Source organism: Muscardinus avellanarius (genome assembly GCF_963383645.1).
Source record: "Muscardinus avellanarius genome assembly, chromosome: 15".
NCBI lineage: Eukaryota > Metazoa > Chordata > Mammalia > Rodentia > Gliridae > Muscardinus > Muscardinus avellanarius.
Genome location: NC_137801.1, coordinates 89176657 through 89197872, shown reverse-complemented (window position 1 = coordinate 89197872; position 21216 = coordinate 89176657). Strand labels below are relative to the sequence as shown.

Here is a 21216-nt window from a genome sequence, read left to right as displayed (position 1 = left end):
TTGGAGTCTGAGATAAGAGGATCACAGGTCCAAGGCCAGCCTCAGCAACTTAGAAAGACCGTTTCAAAATAAAACAGGGCTGGGGATGTAGCTGGGAGGTAGAATGCCCCTGGGCTCAGCCCCAAGTACCAATAAATAAATAAATAAATAAATAACATAAATGAGCACTCCAGAGAAGAGACTTGTCTATAAGACACAGGAACCAGCTTGAAGGCACGGCCCGTGCTCAGCTCTGTCATGGATTATAAGCCACAGAATAAAATATCCATGAGTCCTTACTGATATAAATAACTGAGCAAATACATACAGGGGGGAAGAGATGGATCTCCCTTCTCTAGAATTCCAAGTGATATAGAAGGAACAGTGGGAAAGACAGCCACCGTCGGGCAGATCCATATTAGTAATCGCTCCAGGCAAGAACTGACGCGAAACAGGCAGACCAAGTAAGGGTGCGCATCATCGCAGGCCCCCACGAGACGCTTGCTCGTCACAAACGGGCGTCGTCGTGTGACGGTGGAGAAACCTCGTGGACCCTGCTTTAACCAGATGACCAAAGTTTACGGCTCCAGTGTTCACCTTTTTTCTGTGGGGTGGGGTGGGGTGGCAGGGTACTAGGGATGGAACCAGGGGCATTCGGGCTCCAAGCCACACTCTCACCCCAGGTCTTGCTAAGTGGCTGTGGCTGGCCTCAAACCTACAACCCTCCCATCTTAGCCTCCAGAATTCTGGGTTAGAGGCATGTACGCTGCGATAGGCCCAGTTTCACCTGTGGGGTTCTTAACACACTCTAGCCAGGAGCCAGCAGCAGGCAAACCCAAACTGGAATTAACAGAGCAGTTCTCTTGTCAGAATGATAGGTCGGCGGGTGTGGTCGTGCGCACCTGTCATCCAGTGCTTAGGAGGGTCGCAGGTTCACGGCCAGCCTCAGCAACTTAGTGAGACCCTGTTTCAAAAATAAAAAACAAATAGGGCTGCAGGGATAGTTCCTAAGTAGAACGCCCAAGCGTTCAATTCCCAGTACAATAAAAAATAGTGGCATATCACGAAGACATGCGGTTATTCCAATGTACAGCCTTTTTTTTTTCTTTTGGTGGTACTAGGGATTGAACCCAGAGGCATTCTACCTCCAAGATACACTATTTTATTTTTTGTTCTGAAACAGGGTCTCACTAGTCTACTAAGTGTCTAAATTGCTGAGGCTGGTATCAAACCTGCAATCCTCCTGTCTCGGCCTCCCGAGTGTTGGAATCATGGGCCGGCTTGTGCAACTCAACTGCTTTGCCAGGAGCAGCAGCTGGATTGACTGCTTGTGTGTTACCCTCTGCTTGCTGCTACAAGGTTACCCCAGGTTTAGTGGCTTAAAAGGTAACTATCACTGTAGAAACCCCACAAGGTCTCACTGGGATGGAATTGGCGTCCGCAGGCTTTGTTTGTTTCTGGAGACTCGAGGGAATTCTTTCTTCACCTGTCTGCCTCTGCCCAAGGCCCTTCCTGTCTGCAAAGCCAGGGCAGTGCACCTCTGGCTGTTCACTGAGTCTCGCCCGCCCTCCTCATGCCCACGAGGACTCGGGATAATCCAGGATAATCAGCCTATTCTAAGGGCAGGTGTTCAACTCATTCCATTTATAACCTCCAGTCCTTTTTCCTCTGTGACCCAACCTATTCACGGGTTCCAGGGAGCAAGACGTGGACGCCTTTGGGGAGTCATTATTCTGCCTGCCAGTCTAGAGGTGCCCTGCAGATGTTTTTCTCTGGGGAGGTGTGGAGGAAGGGCAGCAAGGAGGACTTCCTTGGAGGTGCAGGAGCGAGGGAGAAGGCAAATGCTTATTTTTATTTTTAATGTATGATACTGGGGATTGAACGCAGGGCATTCTACCTCCAAGATATACCCCAGCCCTATTTTTTTGTTGTTGTTGTTGTTTTAGTCCTGGGGATGGAGCCCCAGGGGCTTTTCTACCTCCAGGCTACACCTATTTTATATTTTATTTGGAAACTGAGTTACTTATTTATAAGTAACTGAGGCTGGCTTCGAACCTGTGCAATCCTCCTGTCTCAGCCTCCCAAGTATTGGGAGGACAAGTGTGTGTCATCACTCCCGGTTCAGCCCTATTTTTTATGCATTTATTTATTTGAAACGAGGTCTAAGTTGCTAAGGCTGGCCGAGAACCTGCGACCCTGTCTCAGCCACCCAAGTACTGGGATTACAAGTGTGGGCCAGCACGCCCGGCCTGCCAGATTGGTTCAATATGGAGAGTCTAAAGCTCATCCTGAGCAGGGCTTGGGTTGGCAGGAGGCAGTAGAGAAGGAAAGGGAGATGCCGGAGACAGCTGCCAGCCGGAGGGCTTGGCTGCGGAACCACACGTCTTCAGGACAGTTACTGCGACGCACGTTTAGGACAGCGTTTACGGTGAGCACAGGAGCTGGATCTGATGGAGGGCTGCCTGGGCTCCCGGAGGAAAGGCTGTCAGAGGCAGACGGAAGCCTGGGCACTTCCCAAGAGGATGGCCAAGATGCCCAGCGTGAGCGACGCAGGAGCCTGGACGCTACCTTTAAGACGGCTGAGCAGTGGGGAAGGGGCCTTGCTCGGCCTCTCCTCCCACCAACTCGCACTGGAAGGTCGAGTTTGAACCAGTTCTGTAGAGATCAGCTGCAGACACCCTGACTAATCTCAGCAGGATTCGGAGAGGGATTCCCATTTTTCAGAAACATTTTGACACGGTGTCGAGGACTCTCTAGTGACTGAGATAGGCTTCGCTTCCCTCCCGATTTCTAGTCCCGTTTTTCTCTCTGAAGCCTGAGAAAAACTGGCTCTAAAAACACACCTGAAGTTCTAACGAATACCTAAATACCCAATATCCAGAGTGCAAACCACTCCCAAGTTTCTCCTGTACAAGTTTCTTGAGATTATAGGGTATCCGACGTTGCCCAGGCTGGCCTCAAGTGACCCTCCTGCTCCGGCCTGCACAGCAGCTGGACTGTAGGGTTCCGTGTCCAGCTCAGTGTTTAAGATGGCAAAGCAGACGTTATTCAATGATGGGGTCTTGCACTCGGGGAAGACTGGACTCAACTCTCACAAGTGTCTTTTTTCAAATCAAGATCCAAACAAGGTCCCCATACGGTCTATTTCTACCCCGACTGCCAACGTTTTCTCTTGGTACTAGGGATTGGACATTATACATCAGAACACGTGTGTGTGCTGGGGTGGGGTGCGCCAGGGACTGAACCGGGGCGTCTACCTTGGAGCTTGTTCTTTGTTTTGAAGCAGGGTCTAAGTTGCAGAAGGCCTCACTCACTCAGTAGCTCAGGCTGGCTGCGAACCTGCGATCCTCCCATCTCAGCCTCCCAAGTATTGGGATCACAAGCATGTAACACCATGCCAGGCTTTTTTTATTTTTTAAACTGGGGACTAGCCGGGTGTAGTGGCGCACGCTTGTCATCTCCGCGCTTGGGAGGCGGAGACAGGAGAATCGCGCAGGTTCGAAGCCAGCCGCGCTGGCTTAAGAGACCCTGTTTCCAAAAATAAAAAAAGCATAAAATAGGTCTGGGAGTGTAGCCCGGAGGTAGAAGGGCTTCCAAGAACCCCAGTACCACCAAATAATAATAACAACAACAACAACAACTGGGGACTGAACCGTGCATGTCAAGCACACCCTCTACTCTGCCTCTGAGCCACACCCTCAGCCCCAGCCTATTTATTAATCTAAGAACTGCACTGCTGGCATACTTTATGTAAGTGGATGGCAAGCTGGTATTAACAAATAGCTGTTCCCAGCCAGGCGTGGTGGCGCACGCTTGTAATCCCAGTGCTTGGGAGGCTGAGACCAGAGGACCATGCAGGTTGGAAGCCAGCCTCAGCTCCTTAGTCAAGCTCTGGCAACTCAGTGAGACCCTGTTTAAATAAAACATAAAATAGGTCTAGAAGTGTAGCCCAGAGGGAGAAAGCCCCTGGGTCCCACCCCAGAACCACACACACACAAACAGCTGTTGGGAGGCGCCAACACAGCAGCCAGCCTTTTATTAGAGAGGAAACTACTGCGCGCTCTGGGCACGGTGGTAAAGGGCTCAGTGGGCAAGCTGGTGGGGCACCAGCTTGTAATGGGTCCCACAGTTCGGGCACCGCTGGGTCTCGCCTTTGTGCACCCAGAACCAGATGACGGCACTGTTGTCCTCTTCACCTGAAAGGAAAAAGGTGTGTGAAGCTCCTCCAGCCTAGAAAGGGAGGCCTTCCACTTCCACATGTCCTACAACGCTGCTGAGACAGCAGAAACATCACGTAGACATCTTAAGGGAGAGGCTTAACCTTTCTCCTACCTCTTAGACAAAGAAAGCAAGGCCCTGAGTTTACCTTTGAGTGAACTAACTTTATCAGGGTCACTCTAAGAATTCCTCCACCTATGACCTATTCCTTTACCAGGATCCATACTGGTACACATCCTTGGTGCCTAAAAAGTGCCTAACACAGAAACGGCGTGACGATAGGTATCTGGAGGGACACTCCTCCGTGGCACACTTCCCCTGCCAGTGAGGCGCTCCTGGGGCTGTCTGCTGTTTTGGTAGACTGCCTATTCATGCACGGCGAGGTTTGAGAAACCCTTAGAACAACTTGTTTACACGTCTATCCTCTATACACACACACAGCCCCACTCCAGAGAGGAAGCAGCTTATAGACATTCTGTATAGGAGACTACATCTAAAAAGCGGACAAGAAAATAGATAAGGCACTTACAGATGCAGCCTACAATCCGCTTGTTGGTGATGGATGGGACTAAATTGGGGTCTTCCTTGGTGCCTGAAGCTGCCTTTGGGGGCAAGATATTGTATGGGTCCTGGAAGGAGGGGAAAAAAAGGTTAATCTGTCATGTCAAATAAGCCCTACCCCTCCAGAAGCACAGGCAGAGTTCCTACACGCTGGGTTTCTACTCCCAGGCAGCGGACAACTCCGATCCCATCAAGACCCACACAGCTCGAAAAGAAGGAAGGTTTTCCTCACCAGTCCCTTCCGGGCCGCCATCATGACCTCCCTCTCCAGCCCAGTCGCCTGCTCATCATCAGTAGGAATACCACCTGAAGAAAAAGGAGTTAAGAAATACACCCTGAAATGATTAGAACGGGAAAGGCCACACAGAGACGTCTGCCTGCATTTCAGCAGGCTCACCACCTTTTTTTTTCCTGGCAGTGCTGGAAATTGAACCCAGGAACTCACACATGTTAGGCAAGCGCACTCCATCACTAAGTCACATCCTGAGGAGCTCTGGGGACTTTGAAGTCTTGAGGACTGCCAATTTTTTCTTTTCCTTTTCTTGGAACTGGGGATTGAACTCCCTCTGAGCTACACCCCCAGCCCTAATTTTATTTTTATTTTATTTTTGTGGTACTGGAGTTCTTGGAAGCCCTTCTACCTCTGGGCTACACTCCCAGACCTATTTTTATATTTTTGTTTGGAAACAGGGTCTCTTAAGCCAGCGCGGCTGGCTTCGAACCTGCAGGATCCTCCTGCCTCCATCTCCCAAGCGCACGGATTAAAAGCGTGCGCCACCACGCCCAACCCCAGCCCTAATTTTTATTCCTTATTTTGAAATAGGGTCTAAGTTGCAGAAGGCCTCACTAAGTAACTGAGGCTGGTCAGGAACCTGTGATGCTGTCTCAGCCTCCCAAGTACGGAGATTACAAGTCTGCACCACCACGCCTGGCTGGGCTCCAGATCCTAAAGGCTACCCAGGTTTGGCAGGGTGGTGAAAGCCTGTAATCTCAGTGTTTAGGAGGCTGAGACAGGCGAATCGGAGGTTCAAGGACAGCCTCAGTAAGTAGTGAGACTCATTAACCTAGTGAAACCCTGTTTCAAAACAATAATAAAGGGCTGGGGGTGTCGTTCGGTAATAGAATGCCCCTGGGCTCCATCCCCAGTACAAGCACACATGACTATCCGAGTCCTTTGTTCCCTAAGGACCGCTGGGTCATGATCCCCGAAACTGGCAGCACGAACGGGCGCTTTTCTCTTCCAACCACCGATGGCAATAGCTCGACATTTCCCCAAAAGCTGGTGAATCCAGAGTCCGTTCCGCGTGAGGAGGGCCGCGGTTGGAAGGACAGCGGGGCCCCTGGCCCTCCCCCAACACATACACACACATCCCAAGGTCACCCGGGTCCCTCTAGCTAGGACGCCTTCGCAGCAGGGTCAACCTGGCCGTGGCAGTGACGGCGAGATGCCCGCCGAGCCCGCAGCGCTCGGGGCCGGAGGCGGTCAGTGGGCCGAGGAGCTGCGCGGTCGGCGCCGCTTGGCCGCTCCCGCACTCCCCCTCCGACCGGGAGAGCAACGCCGCGGCTCGCCGGCTCGCCCGGGATGCCAGTACCTCTAGAAGCCATAGAGCGCACCGCAGCCGCCCCACTGGGGCCGTGGGCCCTCAGGGCCTGCGCGGCCAGCGCTGCGGATCCGCGAAGTAACCTTGAAGCCATCGCGCCCGCTCCCCGCAGCGGCACTTCCGGGAGCAAAGCTAGAGAAGGCGGGACTTCCGATAGGACTACTTGCCCCCTCTAGGTAAGTCTTCCACTTCCGGCCCCGCCCCTACCCACGTGAACGCGCACGGCGCGGAGGGCTGCGCATGCCCACCTTGCTCATTCTGGGTTCTGCGCATGCCCAGCTTGCTCATCCTGAGTCCTGCGCATGCTCAGCTTGCTCATCCTGGGTCCTGCGCGCATGCCCAGCTTGCTCATCCTGGGTCCTGCGCATGCCCAGCTTGTTCATCCTGGGTCCTGCGCATGCCCAGCTTGCTCATCCTGGGTCCTGCGCATGCCAAGTACTCTTCGTCCTGGGTCCTGCGCATGCCCAGCTCTGCTCGTCCTGAGTCCTGCGCATGCCCAGCTCTGCTCATCCTGGGTCCTGCGCATGCCAAGCACTCTTCGTCCTGAGTCCTGCGCATGCCCAGCTCTGCTCGTCTGTGTCGCGCAGCCTCTGAGACGCGGGCTCCGTGCTGCCTTGGGCATTTCGGGACTCTGGCAGGTCCTGGGGTCCTCGGGGCCTTCATTCCCGTCGAGTTCCTATTTGGCCTGGTGGTCATGGGCGCTAACGTAGAGCTGCTGATGGGAGTCTTAAGTCCGTGTTTGCAGATGCTAGTTAAGAGCGATGCCCCTGAGCCGGGCGTGGTGGGCACACATGATTCCAGCATGGGGGGGGGGGTTGCTGAGACTGAAGGATCGTGGTTCGAGGACAGCCTCAGTTACTTAGGCCCTCTGCAACTCAGTGAGACTCTGTTTCAAAATAAAGAATAAAAAATAGGGCAGGGAGTGTAGGTTGGAGGTAGAGTGCCCCAGGGTTCCATTCCCTGTAGCGCAAAAAAAAAAAAAAAAAAAAAAATCATGCCCTTCCCCGGGCACTGCGCCAGCGAGCGTGTGCGCCCACCAGGACCGGGGCCGCAGCCGCCCGCAGATGCAGCAGCAGTGTCCTATTTCAGTGGTTATGAAGGACTCCTCCCCGGACCTAAGCCGCGGGGGTGTGCAGTGAGGCTGTTCACCCAGGGAGAGGTTCGGGCGGGACTGTGGTCCCCGGCTGTGCTGTGTCCACCGTCCTATGCTCAAAACGGAAAGCATCCTCCATAGCTCCCCACCGCCCGCAGGTAAGATGTGCAAGTCTCGTCTAGCAGTATGGGCGTTCCAGAACCCTCGTAGACTGAGCCCTCCTTCATCGACTCCTGGCACCGTGTTCGCGCCGTCACTAGTTCCTGAAACAGTCCAGCTGTATTCAACGTCAGTGTTTCCCTGCCAGGTGGAAAATTCCTTCAGAAGTAAATTTTATACACCCTGCGGTACTTGGGATGGAAACCAAGGGCATTCTACCTCCGAGCTACACTCCCAGCTCTATTTTTATCCTTTTTTAATTTTCGAAACAGGGTCTCACTGAGTTGCAGAGGGCCTCACTAGGTAGCTGAGGCTGTCGGCGAACCACGATCCTCCTGGCTCAGCCTCCCAAGTCCTGGGATTACAAGCGTGCGCCACCCCACTCGCTAGCAGTAATTTTTAGTAAACTTACTAGCTGAGTAGAGTTTAAACGCAGGAATGATGTATAGTGCGGTCACTTGGAGGCTGAAGAGAACTGTGGGCTCAGATGTCGTCCCTCCCGCCCTGGCCCATGAGGACCTGCTGGAACAGACCTTCACAGTGCATCGGGACTCTATGGGTGCCTCCTCCCCCAAGGAAAAAAACGGCCCCTGTTCCGAGGCCCAGAACTTCCTGGTCCTGTTTGAAGAGGAGTTTGCCGTGCGCGGTTTCCTTTCTTCCTTACCTCCACTGCAGCTCCTCCACAAAGAAATTCCTTAAACCCAAGGAATGTTCCCCAAGGACCTCCAGTCCCCGTGGCTAGGTGTTTGATGGGGAAAGCACTGGTCTGGAAAACGACCCCACCCGTCACCTTTTTCTCCTTTTGGCAACCATGTTCTTATCAGTAAAACTAAGGATACAGTAAGTCAGTGTTTCCCAAAGTATTCCAAGGAATGCAGCTTAAGATCCGCCCTTTGGAGAGACGGCTTGAATAAGACTTGGAAGCTGCCCTCTCAGAGAGGCACACAGGTCTAAAAGGCTCTGAAAGCTGGGCTAGGTGGGGAGCACCTATAGTCCTAGTCCTTGGGAGGCTGAGAGAGGTAGGTAGACCACAGGCTCAAAGCCAGCCTCCCAACTTTGCGAAATTCTGTTTGGAAGTAAAAAAAAAAAATAAAATAGAGCTAGGGGTGTAACTCTAAGATAGACTACGCCTCTGTTCCATATCCAGCACCACACACACACACGCACGCACGCACGCACACACACACACACACGCTCTGATTAGGCAGCAAAGAATTCTGTTTATCTGTGTATTAAGCCACAGTTTTCTTAACCACTAAACGTTTTGGGAATGAATGTGTACCAACCTGCCCTCAGCTGACCAGTGGGATGGGCAGCCCTGAGGCGGGCAATTCCCTGCTGCCGCGCCCAAGATGGTATGCTCCGGGTTACGAAGGGGAAACCGAGTGTAGACGCCTCTCGAAGTAGGCTTCCTTAACAGGAAACCTCTGCAGGCCTGTTCCAGCTCCAGAAAACTTCAGCCTCGCTTTGGGGTGATTCCAGCTGTGTGGGTGAGTAGCAAGCCAGGACCAGGCTGCAGGGCGTCACCCCCACCCCTGCTGCCTCCAGGGGCCCCCACCCTAAGGTCACTTTAGGGCACAGCCAGCCACTCCTGTTGGGTCATTCGTGTTTGCCAAAGCAATAAAATTTTATTGAGTATGATGTTTTATTTTATACGATAATACTTAGTTGTCAAAATAAATGCATGCTGCAGTAAGTTAAACAACAGATATGTAATGAATGAGCCAACAGTTCAGTGTTTGTTCCTTCTCCCCCTCACACACACTTTCCCCATACTAGGGCTTCTCGGCTCCAGCACAGTTAACATTGGGGGCTGGAGAGTCCTCGCAGGGGGGCATTTGGAGGCTTTAGTAACTGTGCCATTAGCACTCCGCAGCATGACAGCCAAAAATGTGTTCAGTCATTGTCGCTTGCCCCAAGGGACAAAACCAGCCCGGCTGGACACGCGCCTCCATGTTTATACAGACATTCAGCTGGACATGCCGTACATTCTTGTATTTCCAGTACTTGGGACGCTGAGCTGAGAGTGGGGGATCGCAGGTTTTAGGACAGCCTCTGCAAATACTGGGACTTTCATTAACCCAGCAAGACCCTGTTTCAAAATGAAAATACAGTAGGGCTGGGGTGCATCTTCGAGATAAGAGTGCCCTGGGTTCAATCCCCAGTCCACACAAAAATAAGACATGGTCAAAGAAATATACATACGGGAACTTTCTTATTGTGTGGCCCTGGGGGTGGACCCCACGGGCGTTCTATCTCTGAGCTACACCCCCAGCCCTATTTTATATTCTTTATTTTGAAACAGGGTCTCACTGAGTTGCAAAGAGCCTCACTAAGTAGCTGAGGCTGTCTGGGAACTGTGATCCTCCTGTTTCGGCCTCCCAAATGCTGGGATTATAAGCCTGCGCCACCACACCCGGCTCTGGGAAGTTTCTTTAAAATACACAAATACGTTGAAATGTATCTGTGAAATAAAAATATTAATATTTAGTAAGTCGAGCCTTTTTTACTTAAGATATTCTGCAGTGTACTATGGTGTCCCCAAGCACTGTCCCTTGACGAGCGTTCATGAGCCGAGTCTGCCTCTCAGAGCACGCCGTGCATGTCTGTTGGCCCGAAGCCTCGCGTCTGGGAACTTTGGGAGGAACTGGGTCAAAGGGTGTGTGAAGCCCGGTAACAACCTGCCTGACGCCTGTTGAGACCCACACTCCGACCAGCAGGGCGCGGGGCTCAGGCCTCTCCAGTCCACCCCTGAGGGTGACGCCGCTGTCCATCGAGGGCTTTCGCTTCAGCCCCCCGGCGTCCAGGCAGCTGGGCACCTTCCAGATACTTATATTCGCATTTCTCCAGGTGCTGCCTGCTGGGCTCGGCCTCGCAGAGACTGCTTCTCTTTTTGCCTTCATCTTCTTTTTCTTATTATCTTTATTAACACGTATTAAGTGTGCATATTCGTGGGAGTCGGTGGCGCTTCCACACAAGCACCAGCATGCGCTGATCCAGTTCCTTCGTCCGCCCCGCTTCAGGTCCCCGCCACGGTCCGCGCGCAGCGGGCTCTGCTCGGCTGGCCCGGCCTGGTCTGCTCTCCCGCCTCGGCCACCAGGTGGTCAGCGACAGGGCCAGTAAGGGCGGCTCCGAGTGGTCCACTCGCTGCACTGGCCCCGGCACGGCCCTGCTCGCTGTCCACTCGCTGCACCGGCCCCGGGCACGGCCCTGCTCGCTGTCCACTCGCTGCACCGGCCCCGGGCACGGCCCTGCTCGCTGTCCACTCGCTGCACCGGCCCCGGGCACGGCCCTGCTCGCTGTCCACTCGCTGCACCGGCCCCGGGCACGGCCCTGCTCGCTGTCCACTCGCTGCACCGGCCCCGGCACGGCCCTGCTCGCTGTCCACTCGCTGCACCGGCCCCGGGCACGGCCCTGCTCGCTGTCCACTCGCTGCACCGGCCCCGGCACGGCCCTGCTCGCTGTCCACTCGCTGCACCGGCCCCGGGCACGGCCCTGCTCGCTGTCCACTCGCTGCACTGGCCCCGGGCACGGCCCTGCTCGCTGTCCACTCGCTGCACTGGCCCCGGGCACGGCCCTGCTCGCTGTCCACTCGCTGCACTGGCCCCGGCACGGCCCTGCTCGCCAGCGGGAGGATCCCCCGGCCCAGGCCGGCCTCAGGAGTAGTGAGCCCCCGTTCCAAGAAAAATAAACACGGCGGGGGTGTAGCTCCGAGGTGGAATGCTTTGGGCTCGATCCCAGTACCCCAAATAGAGGGCGGGTCTACAGCTCAGCAGTAGAGCACCCCCCAGGTCAGTCCCCAGCACCCCCACGTCCCAAAAAGATCCCAATGGCCAGACCACCCGCAGCCACAAAGCTGAGTTCAAGTCCTGGCGCTACTCCTTTCTGTCCGCGGCCCGTGGCAAGCATGCTTCAGTGACTTCGTCTGCAAAATGGAAGTCAAGGTCCCCAAGCGAGGACGGGGTGACCTCAAAGTCCTAAAGGCGGGCACTGACCACTACAGCACGTGCGCGGGACCCAGGGCGCCGGCGCAGAGCGGTGGCCACGTGGGTACAGAGCGGCCGCGCATGCGCAGGGCCGGGCCGCCCGCAGGACGCCGCCGCGCCTGCGCAGTGCGCCGCGCTCTGGGCGGGACGGTGGGCGAGCTCCAGCCGCACGACGAGGCGACGGCCTGCCCGCTCTGGCCGGCGGAGGCCGCGTCCTCCTGGCCTCTATCCCGGGGTCCGCCCGCCGCGGTGCTCGCGTCCAGGGCCAGGATCACCCGCTCCACTTCACAGGTAGGAGGGCGGCAAGGGAACCACAGGGGCCTGGCGCCCAGGCCGCGAGCACCCCGCCACGCCCGGCATGGCGCAGGCCTGCCCCGCGCCGGGAGGCCGAGACCCGAGGACGGCGCGTTCGCGGCCGGCCTCCGCAGCCTAGCCAGGCCCTCTGCAACGTAGTGAGGCCCTTTTTCAAAATAAAAAATAAAATAGGGCTGGGGAGGTAGCTCGGAGGTAGGGTGCCCCTGGGTTGAATCCCCAGTATCACAACTAAATAAATAATAATAATAATAATAATAATAATAATAAGCCGGGCGTGGTGGGCACGCTTGTCATCCCCGCGCTTAGGAGGCGGAGGCAGGAGGATCGCGCAGGTTCGAGGCCAGCCGCGCTGGCTTAAGAGACCCTGCTTCCAAATTTAAAAAAGTATAAAATAGGTCTGGGAGTGTAGCCCGGAGGAGAAGGGCTTCCAGGAACCCCAGGACCACCAAAAAAAGAACAATAATAAATAAATATAATAAAACAAAAAGGCTGTGGGTATAGCTCAGTGGCAGAGCACTTGTGTTACATCTACCCGACACAACACCCAGTGCCCTCTTTCTGAAAAAAAGAATACAACAGGCCAAGTTGATCAAAATATAAACCATATCTCAAGTTAGTCAGGTCAGTTCCCACCCAAGGAGCCAGCGCTGGATTACCGAGGGTCCCACTCAGTGCCGAGGCCGCCCTCCAGCCCGGGGCGGTCCTCCCGGCTCAGCCTCCCACTACTAGGATTCCATGTGCACCCCATGCCCGGCTCCTTTCTTGAGACGGGTGGGTTGCCTGGGATGGCCTCCACCTGCCATCCTCCTGCCTGAGCCTCCCTCCCAGGTCTCTGGGGTTACACACGTGGCCCCCACTCTGGGTCTTGCGTTTCTTAACGTCTCCAGAGCACAGAGTTAACTGTTCTTCTCCAGAAAGGCCGTTTCCAGTGCCGCGGTGTGACGGGCGTGGAGCGCGGGACACCAGACTCCGTCCTTTGTGTGCGGATAGAACCGTTTCCTCTCATCCTCACATCGAGCGCTGGCGGCCGCGGCCTTGCTCACATTCCTAGGCTGTTAAGTGTGTGTTTAAGAGGACAGACGTAACCCGTGGTCTGAGGAACAGGGCGTCCTGAAAAGGCAGCGTTCACAGACAGGGCGGCTGTAGCGTTCTGGGTTCATCTTGGCTCTTTCACATCAGCCTCAGAACATTCCGGATCCCAGGATGATTCTAGGATCTGCGTTTGCTCACTTTTTAACAGCTCTGAGTCGGGTTGAGTCCCACCGCTGATCTCTCTCCTCCTCTCTCTCTCTCTCTCTCTCTCTCTCTCTCTCTCTCTCTCTCTCTCTCCTTCCAGTACTGGAGATTGAACCCAGGGGCACTTTACATTTGAACTATACCTCCAGTCCCCTCCCCTTTCTTCATCCTGGGGTTGAACCCAGACTCTGTACCAACGACCTACAGCCCTAGCCCTTTTACATTTTGTTTGGAACAGGACCGGGATGCAGCAGGCCAAGCCTGTGACCCTGCGGCTCCTGGCACCTGGGCGGTGATGGCGGCTGTGGTCTCCAGAGGCCTTGGCGCCCGGCGCGCCCGCTCTTCCAGCCTGACCGTGCCGCGCAGCCTCCCCTCTGGGTCATCCTACATCTCTGGCGTCTCTGGATCTCAGGGTCTCCTCGCGCCCTCGGCTTCACCCTCTCAGCGTCACAGAGTGCCCCGTGTGGACCTGCTCGCGGGGTTCTAAACTGCCACATACGGCCTGGCTCCTCAGGCCTCCCCGTGGGAGTGGGGTGTGCCTTTCTCAGCAAAGCCAGCATTGTGTGAACAACAAGGTCAACCACCATCAGGAAAGGTAGTCGCGCCCTCTTTAATCCCTGCCTCACAGCCTTGGGGTCGGCCTCCATCCAGCACTCTCAGCTAAGTTGCTGAGGCTGGCCTTGAATCTGGGATCCTCCCGTCCCAGCCTCCCAAGTACTGGGATTTACAGGCATGGACCACCACACCCAACTTGGGTTCATATTTTAAAACAAGCAAAATGAGCTTGTTGTGTTAAGGCTTTGCCTTTGGGGCAGCAGAGGAAGCACTGATTGGGAGGGAGATAAGGCCGAGGGGTGCTGGTCACGGGCCTTTCTTTTCCTTGGGGAGTGGTAACGTAGTGGGTTCGCTCTGTGAAAATGAGCTGTTCGTATCTGCTGGGCGTGTCTGCACATTGTACCGTTATTTCAAGTTAGCTGGCTTTGTGCCAGCTCAGGGTGCGGTCTGTCCCAGAACGGGCCCTCATCGCACTTTCTGCACATGCATTCTGAGCCGGCCTGGGCTGGACAGGGACAGAGACGACGCGCACAGACAACCCTGACTCAGGAAGAGGCCCACTCGCGCAGAGCAGACGCGCCGAGCTTCCTCGGGAGGACGGGGGCCTGAGAAGCTGTCGTTCGTTCAGTCCGCAGCAGTGACAGCTCTTCTGTGGTCCACCCTTGAGAAGGTCCTCACCCTGTGCACAGCGCCCCAGCCATGAACAGCTGAACTGGGGAAATCAGAGCCGGCAGGGCTGGGGGGTCTTGAGGGATGCCAGAACCAGCTGCCAGCCCGCCCACTCCAGAGGGAACAAAGGCTGGTGCTGTGTGGGCAGAGGCAGTGCGCTCTGCCCGTGGGGGCAACGCTGGCCGCACTTGTGCCCGGAAAAGAAGCTCGTCTCAGCAGAGAAGCCCCTCCGCCTGTGCTGTGGGGCCCGAGGACGGGTCCACCGGCACCTCGGTCCTGTCGTCTCCGCACACTTGGAAACACAAGGCGTTTGCCTGGTCTACTTGGAAGTTTTCTTGTCCTTGGCAGGTGTTCCAGACTCACCCAGAGCCTTAAGATCCTCGAATGAAAGCAATTTTAAGTAGCAGTTTTTAATTCTTTTTCCCACCCATAAATCCTGGACAGGCGTTGCCGCTCGAGCTGACCGCGCCTAAGGCTAGCTGTGTGCTGGCCCCACCTCTGGGGAGCAGGTGCACTGGAGCCTCTGCCCAGCTCCGCGCAGCCGCGTGTCTGCGTCCTGGGGAAGTCCAGCTCCCACAGCAGCTGCCATCTTTAGTTTTATTTCCGTGTATTTATTTACTTCTCCCCCCTTCTGTTTTGAGGTTGTCTTGTTCAGGCTGGCCTCAAGCGGTCCTCCCACTTCAGCCTCCCAAGCAGCTGGGGTTACAGGTGCACACACCTGGGTGTTTGCTGGGGGGGGGGTGCTGGGGATAGAACCAAGGGCTTTCGTCCTCTGAGCTCCACCCCAGCCCTGTTTTTTTAATTAACTCGGGCATTCTATCTCCAAGCTGCCACCCCCAGCCCTTTTCATTTGTTATTTGAAGCAGGATCTCACTAGGTTGCTAAGGGTCTCACGGCGTTGCTGAGGCTATCTCAAACCTGAGGCCCTCCTGTCCACCACCACGCCTGGCTATTTATTTACTTCTAATTACTTTTTTTTTTTCAGTACTGGGAATGGAACCCAGGGGCATTCGACCTCTGAGCTACACCCCGGCCCTATTTTTTATTTTTTAATTTGAAACAGGGTCTCACTAAGTTGCAGAGGGCCTCACTGAGTAGCTGAGGCTGGCCTCGAACCCGGATCCTCCTGTTTCAGCCTCCCGAATGCTGGGATGACAAGTGTGCACCACCACGCCCAGCGCTATTTACTTTTGTAAGAGTTTTGTTGAGGCACAGTTCACATACCATACGTCTCGATCAGTTAGAGCGTGTGTCCGTAGAACTGTGCCACCCTTAACGCAGTCTCAGAACGTTTTCATTCCCCTGCCCCGAGGCACGCCTCATCCTTGGCGTCAGCCCATCTTCTCTCCGGACACTGGACAGCTACCGGTCTGCTTTCTGTCTCCATGGATTTGCCTGTTCTGAATGTTCCGTCAATGGAAACACAGTGCCGGCCTCCCAGCCTGGGTTCTTTCAGAAGCTGGTCAGTGCTCGGCATGAATTGGCACTTTATTTCTTTTTATGGCTGGGCAGTATTTCATCATATGGATGGTATTACATTTTGTTTGCCCATTCAACAACTGACGGGCATTTGGACTGCTTCCACTTTGGGGCTATTATGAGTCATGCTGCAGGGGGCCGCATACGTCTGTGTGGACATCTGGCTTCTATTCTTTGGAATATAGGTGCCTAGGAGGGTTTTTTGTGATCAGAAGCTACTTTGTGTGATTGCAGTCTTTTTAGATCTATGGAGTCTTGCTACGCGACCTGAAGACTTTTATTTATGTACTTGAGGAGAATGTGTCTTCTGCGCTTGTAGGTTCAAGTGCTCTGTTCTGTATATGCCTGAGTCCATTTGGTTTCAGTATTGCTTAAGTCCTCTGTTTTTTCCAGTTTGTTTTTCTTTTCTTCATCAGTGCTGAGAGCAAACCCGGCCTCGCCTTGCCAGGCAGGCACCCGGCCCTAGTTGGGCTGGTTGGGTGGTTTGTCCTTGAAGCATTGCTTTTTTTTTTTTTTTTTTTTTTTTTTTTGTGGTACTGGGGTTCCTGGAAGCCCTTCTACCTCTGGGCTACACTCCCAGACCTGTTTTCTGTATTTTTGAAACAGGGTCTCTTAAACCAGTGCGGCTGGCCTCGATCCTCCTGCCTCTGCCTCCCAAGCGCAGGAATTACAAGCGTGCGCCACCACGCCCGGCAAGCACTGCCTTTTTAACTATTAATTAATTAACTACCTTTTCTACCTCTGGGCTCTACTCCCAGACCTGTTTTATATTTTATTTGGAAACAGGGTCTCACTAAGTTGCTGAGAGCCTCATTAAAAAGCTGAGGCTGGCTTCGAACCTGTGGGATCCTCCTGTCTCAGCCTCCGGAGCATGGGGATTTCAAGCGTGCGCCACCACGCCCGGCTGACTCTTTATTTTGAAATAGGGTCTCGCTAAGTTGCAGAGAGCCTCACTAAGTGGCTGAGGCTGGCCACGAACCTGCGATCCTCCTGTCCCAGCCTCCCGAGCGCGGGATCCCAGGCATGGCCCCCGCGCCCGGCATTCATTGATGCCGTCTACTTTTTTATATGACCTCAGGTTACTCCTCGCTATCCTTCCACCTCAGTGTCAGCCTGAAGGACTCGCTTTAGTATGTCTGGTAAGATAAGTTTGCTAGCAGCAGAACTTCTTAGGGTTTTTGCTCATCTGAAAGTGTCTTAATTTCTCCTTCTTTTTGGAAGATATTTCTGTTGCATGTAGTGTTCCTGGTTGGCAGCATTTTCTTTTAGCACTCTGATGGCTCAGCAGGCCTTCTGCCCTTCTTGGTTTCTGATGGGAAATTGTTAGTCTTACTGAGGATCCCTGTACGTGATAAGTCTCTTTGCTCTTGCTTCTAAGAGTTTGTTTCTACATTTTGACAGTTTGCCTATCATGTTCTAGTTGTGGTCTCCTTGAATTCATCTGCTTAGAGCGCACTGAGCTTCCTGGCAGCAGAGTTAATGCGTTCATCAAGTGGAGGGACGCCTCGGCGGGGCTTCCTCAGACGCGCTCTCTGCATCTTCCCTCTTTCCTCATCTGGACCCACATTGTGTATACATTGACGTGCCTCGTGGTACAACACTGGTCTCGAGGCTCTGTTCCTTTTCTCTGTTCTTTTCTCATCTCACACTGGATAGTCTAAATTGGCCTCTAAACGTGATCAGTCCTTTCCTCTGCCTGTCAGAGCTGACGTGGAGCCCTGTTGCGTTCCTGTCTCAGCTGTACTTTCCGAGTCCAGAGTCACTATTTGATCCCTTCTCACAACTTCTGCTTCTTTGTTGACCTTGTCTCCTTGGCGACACACCGTTTTCCGGGTTCCTTCATTGTGATTTTCTTTGAGCATATTTAGGACAATTGTTTAGTCTTGGTCGCTGCAGACCGGGACCCCAACATCGCAGCTCTTCAAGTCGGCGGTGAAAAACGGCCTCCAGTAAAGCCACACTGCAAAAACTGGGAAAGAAGCAGGATGGGAAGAGGAAAAATCCTGGAGAGTGTGGTGGAGAAAGTCCTGGAGCAGCGAGTGGTGAATGGAAGGTGGAGTGTTTCCTGGAGGAGGAGGAGGAGTTGTTTGCAGAGGCTGAGAACACCTGGGAACCTGAAAAAGATCTACATTGTCCAGAATTAACTGGCGTGTTTCTTAATCCTCAGAAGGCTGGCAAATGAAAAGATGGCGCAAAAAGGAAATCTTTGTCTGACAGCGAACCTGAGGACAGTAATCAGAGAAGAAAAGAGATGCTGCTGACAAACGGGGCCTCCCGAGGCCCGCGCCCGCGCGGGGAATCGGCGTGGGACAGCCGTGGAGAGTCGCTGCTCCTCACCGGAGAGGTTCAGAGGAGGCCGACTTGGCGCTGGCCACGAGGCCAGTATGAACTGTCCGCAGATTGCAGTCGCTTTTTATGGAGAGAGACTAATTTGACATTCTTGTCGAAAAGATGACGCTCAATAATTGTTAGCATTATTTTACTGTATATTTTATAAGTATGTATATCAGATCTGTGTCTTGGTAAGTTTGACGTGTTGGTTTTGGAAGTAGCGTGGGGAGTTGCTGGGTTTTCGATTTGCATCAGTAGCGCCGGTTACGGTGTGCAGACACCGCTTTCTGTAGTCGCTTCCTTTGTCAGAAAACAGCATTCCCATAGTCATACTCACGCAGCGTGCCTTAAACTCGTGTCTAAGGACCGTCCTGAGTGTGTGCGCGTGCTCGTGTGTGTGATATGTAAATGGGTTTTGTTCTTAAGCATTTACCAAAACAAAAATCACAATTTGTAAGTGCATGTTTTCGAGATGCCATTATTTTGAGCAACCTATGAAATACATCACCTCAAGTTAAATTGAACGTTTTTTTCCAAAGCCGTAACCTTTCAGATGAACTATTCTATAGCTCACTGGACATTTTAAGTTGGATAGTTTAAAAGCTGCGCATCAAAATCATGTGTGTTTATAATTACATAAATGCAAGTTTATTAGCAAAATTATTTAAAGTAAAAATACTGTCACTACCAATAACTTCCCTACCCAGACAAGAATGCTAGACAAATCCTGATTTCTTCTAGTTAACTAAGCAAGACCTTCTAATTGAGCACATTTAAAAGTTCCTTTAGTGAGCCATTCATTAAAGAAAAAAAGAGGCTGAGTGTCCTGATGTTTCAAAACAGAAACATAAAAGTCTGGGGTGTAGCTTGAGGCAGAACGCCTGGCTTGATCCCCAGTGCCCCCACACAGCTGAGGAGTCCAGTGCTGCACTCCTGGAGTCCCAGGACTCGGGAGACCCTCTTTCAGAATAAGAAGGACCAGCGGGGGTAGATCAGTGTGGACCGCCCTAGGTTGAGTTGACATCTAAACGATCGCGACTCATGGAATGCCTCAGGACATGGTTCGTGGGAACACAGATGTTTAGAGATGTGGGCGATCTAGAACCTGCTGACGGAAGGGAGCACACTTTTATTATCTACATTTCTGAGCTACATGTGTTTACCCAGCTCACTCTTTAACATGTAGGCCCAATCTTTTACTGGCTCGATATAAATCAAGAAATAGCTTTTTAGTAATCAGAGTGTTATCCAGCTGAGCAAGGCGTGGTGGCGCATGCTTGTCATCCCCGCCCTTGGAGGCTGAGACAGGAGTATCGCAGGTCGGAAGCCAGCCTCAGCAACTTAGTGAGACCCTGTTTCCAAATAATGTATAAAATAGGTCTGGGAGTGTAGCCCGGAGGTAGAAAGCCCCTGGGTTCCACCCCCAGTACCTCAAAAAAAAAAAAATGGCAATAATAAAGTCTTTGTCTTCTCTAAGAGGCCCAAGGTTTGGATCACTCAGGAGAGTTTGTCAATTTTATCTTTTATTATTTTTTATTTTGAATGGGTCATACTCGTATTTTTGATGCTTTGTAATTTTATGTTTGAAACTGGACATTTTGAGCTGGGTGTGGAACATATGCCTGTAATCCTAGTACTTGGGAGGCTCAGACAGGAGGGTTTGTGGGTTTGAGGACAGCCTCAGCAAGTAGTGAGACTCTTTTAACCTTGTGAAACCCTGTATCAAAGTAAAAATAGGGTCACCCACTCTGGGAACCCCTCCCTGTTGGGGAGCTTTTCTCTCTCTCTCGCAGGTCACGTTATCTTTGAGAGAAGGTGGGGTGCAATTGAAGGCACTTGGCCCAGGCTACATTCAGGTAGTGACCTGAAGGCCTCCACTGGACATCAAGGCCGACCAGGGTCCCTAGGGGTGACCTGCACTTCTTTTCTGGCAGATCGTGTGGACTCTGGGAGAAAGCAGCTTGCAACTGAAGGCATTCAGCTTGGGCTACCCTCAAGTATTGTCCTGAAGGCAGCTGCTGGGCACCAGAGTTCCGACAGCCCTTAGGGGTGTTCGGCCACTTTTCCCTATTCCCTGCTGCTTCCAATAAACCTTTTACTCCCTTAAAAAAAAAAAGGTAAAAATTTGGAGTCAGAATGTCCCTGGGTTCAATCCCCATTACCACAAAAAATAAAAAACTGGACATTTTAAATATGATAATGATGCACTAACTGGATACCAGATTTCTCTCTCCCCAGAGTTCACTATTGCTTCTTATTGTGGGTTTTTTTTTTTTTTTTTTTTTTTTTTGGTGGTACTGGGGGTGGAACCCAGAGGCTTTCTACCACCAGGCTCTACTCCCAGACCTATTTTATTTTATTTTATTATTTTATTTTATTTATTTATTTGTTGGCACTGGGGGTGGAACCCAGAGGCTTTCTACCTCCGGTCTACACTCCCAGACCTATTTTATACTTTATTTGGAGACAGGGTCCCACTGAGTTGCTGAGAGCCTCACTCAGTAGCTGAGGCTGGCTTCGAGCCTGCGGGATCCTCCTGTCTCGGCCTCCCAAGCGGGGGTGACACAAGCGTGGTCCCCACGCCTGTCGTGTTTGCTTAGTTTCCTGTGGTCGTTTGGTAAACACAACACCATTTCATTACGTGCCGTCCCCAGTCTGTTCCTATAGCTTTGTAGTTAATGGTGATTTGGTGGCGATTTCTTTAAACACTCAAAATCAAAGAGAAAGAAAGAGAAGCCGGCCCCTTGGTCCTGCAAGCTGGCGGTGGGGGCGCCGGCATGACTCCGCCCTAGCCGTCACTCCCTGGTGCCAAGGTGAGAGCCAGCGTCCTCGGGAGCTTCCTCAGCATGTGCCGTCCCGGAAGGCACGGGACCTTTTAGGGTTTCTGGTTCGTGTGGGAGCTTTTCCTGACCACCGTCCCGGGTGCTCCTTGGCTGCCTCTGCCTACGCAGGCTTCTCGATGACCCCTGCTCTGGCTCTCTCTTTATCCCGCCCAAGCAGCAGTGGTGTGGGGCTCCAGTGTCTGCCTTTTGAT

The 21216-nt window shown here is 53.1% G+C and overlaps 1 protein-coding gene across 1 annotated transcript; it reads right to left on the bottom strand.

Annotated features, from left to right (window-relative positions):
* Nucleotides 1–4062: 4062 nt before the first annotated feature.
* COX5B (cytochrome c oxidase subunit 5B) lies at nucleotides 4063–6453 on the bottom strand (the record flags this gene model as incomplete). The annotated part of the gene is made up of 4 exons (XM_080711740.1): nucleotides 4063–4175; nucleotides 4727–4826; nucleotides 4991–5064; nucleotides 6351–6453. The coding sequence occupies 4 exons, from the start codon at nucleotides 6451–6453 to the stop codon at nucleotides 4063–4065; spliced, it is 390 nt and encodes a 129-aa protein (XP_080567866.1).
* Nucleotides 6454–21216: the final 14763 nt, after the last annotated feature.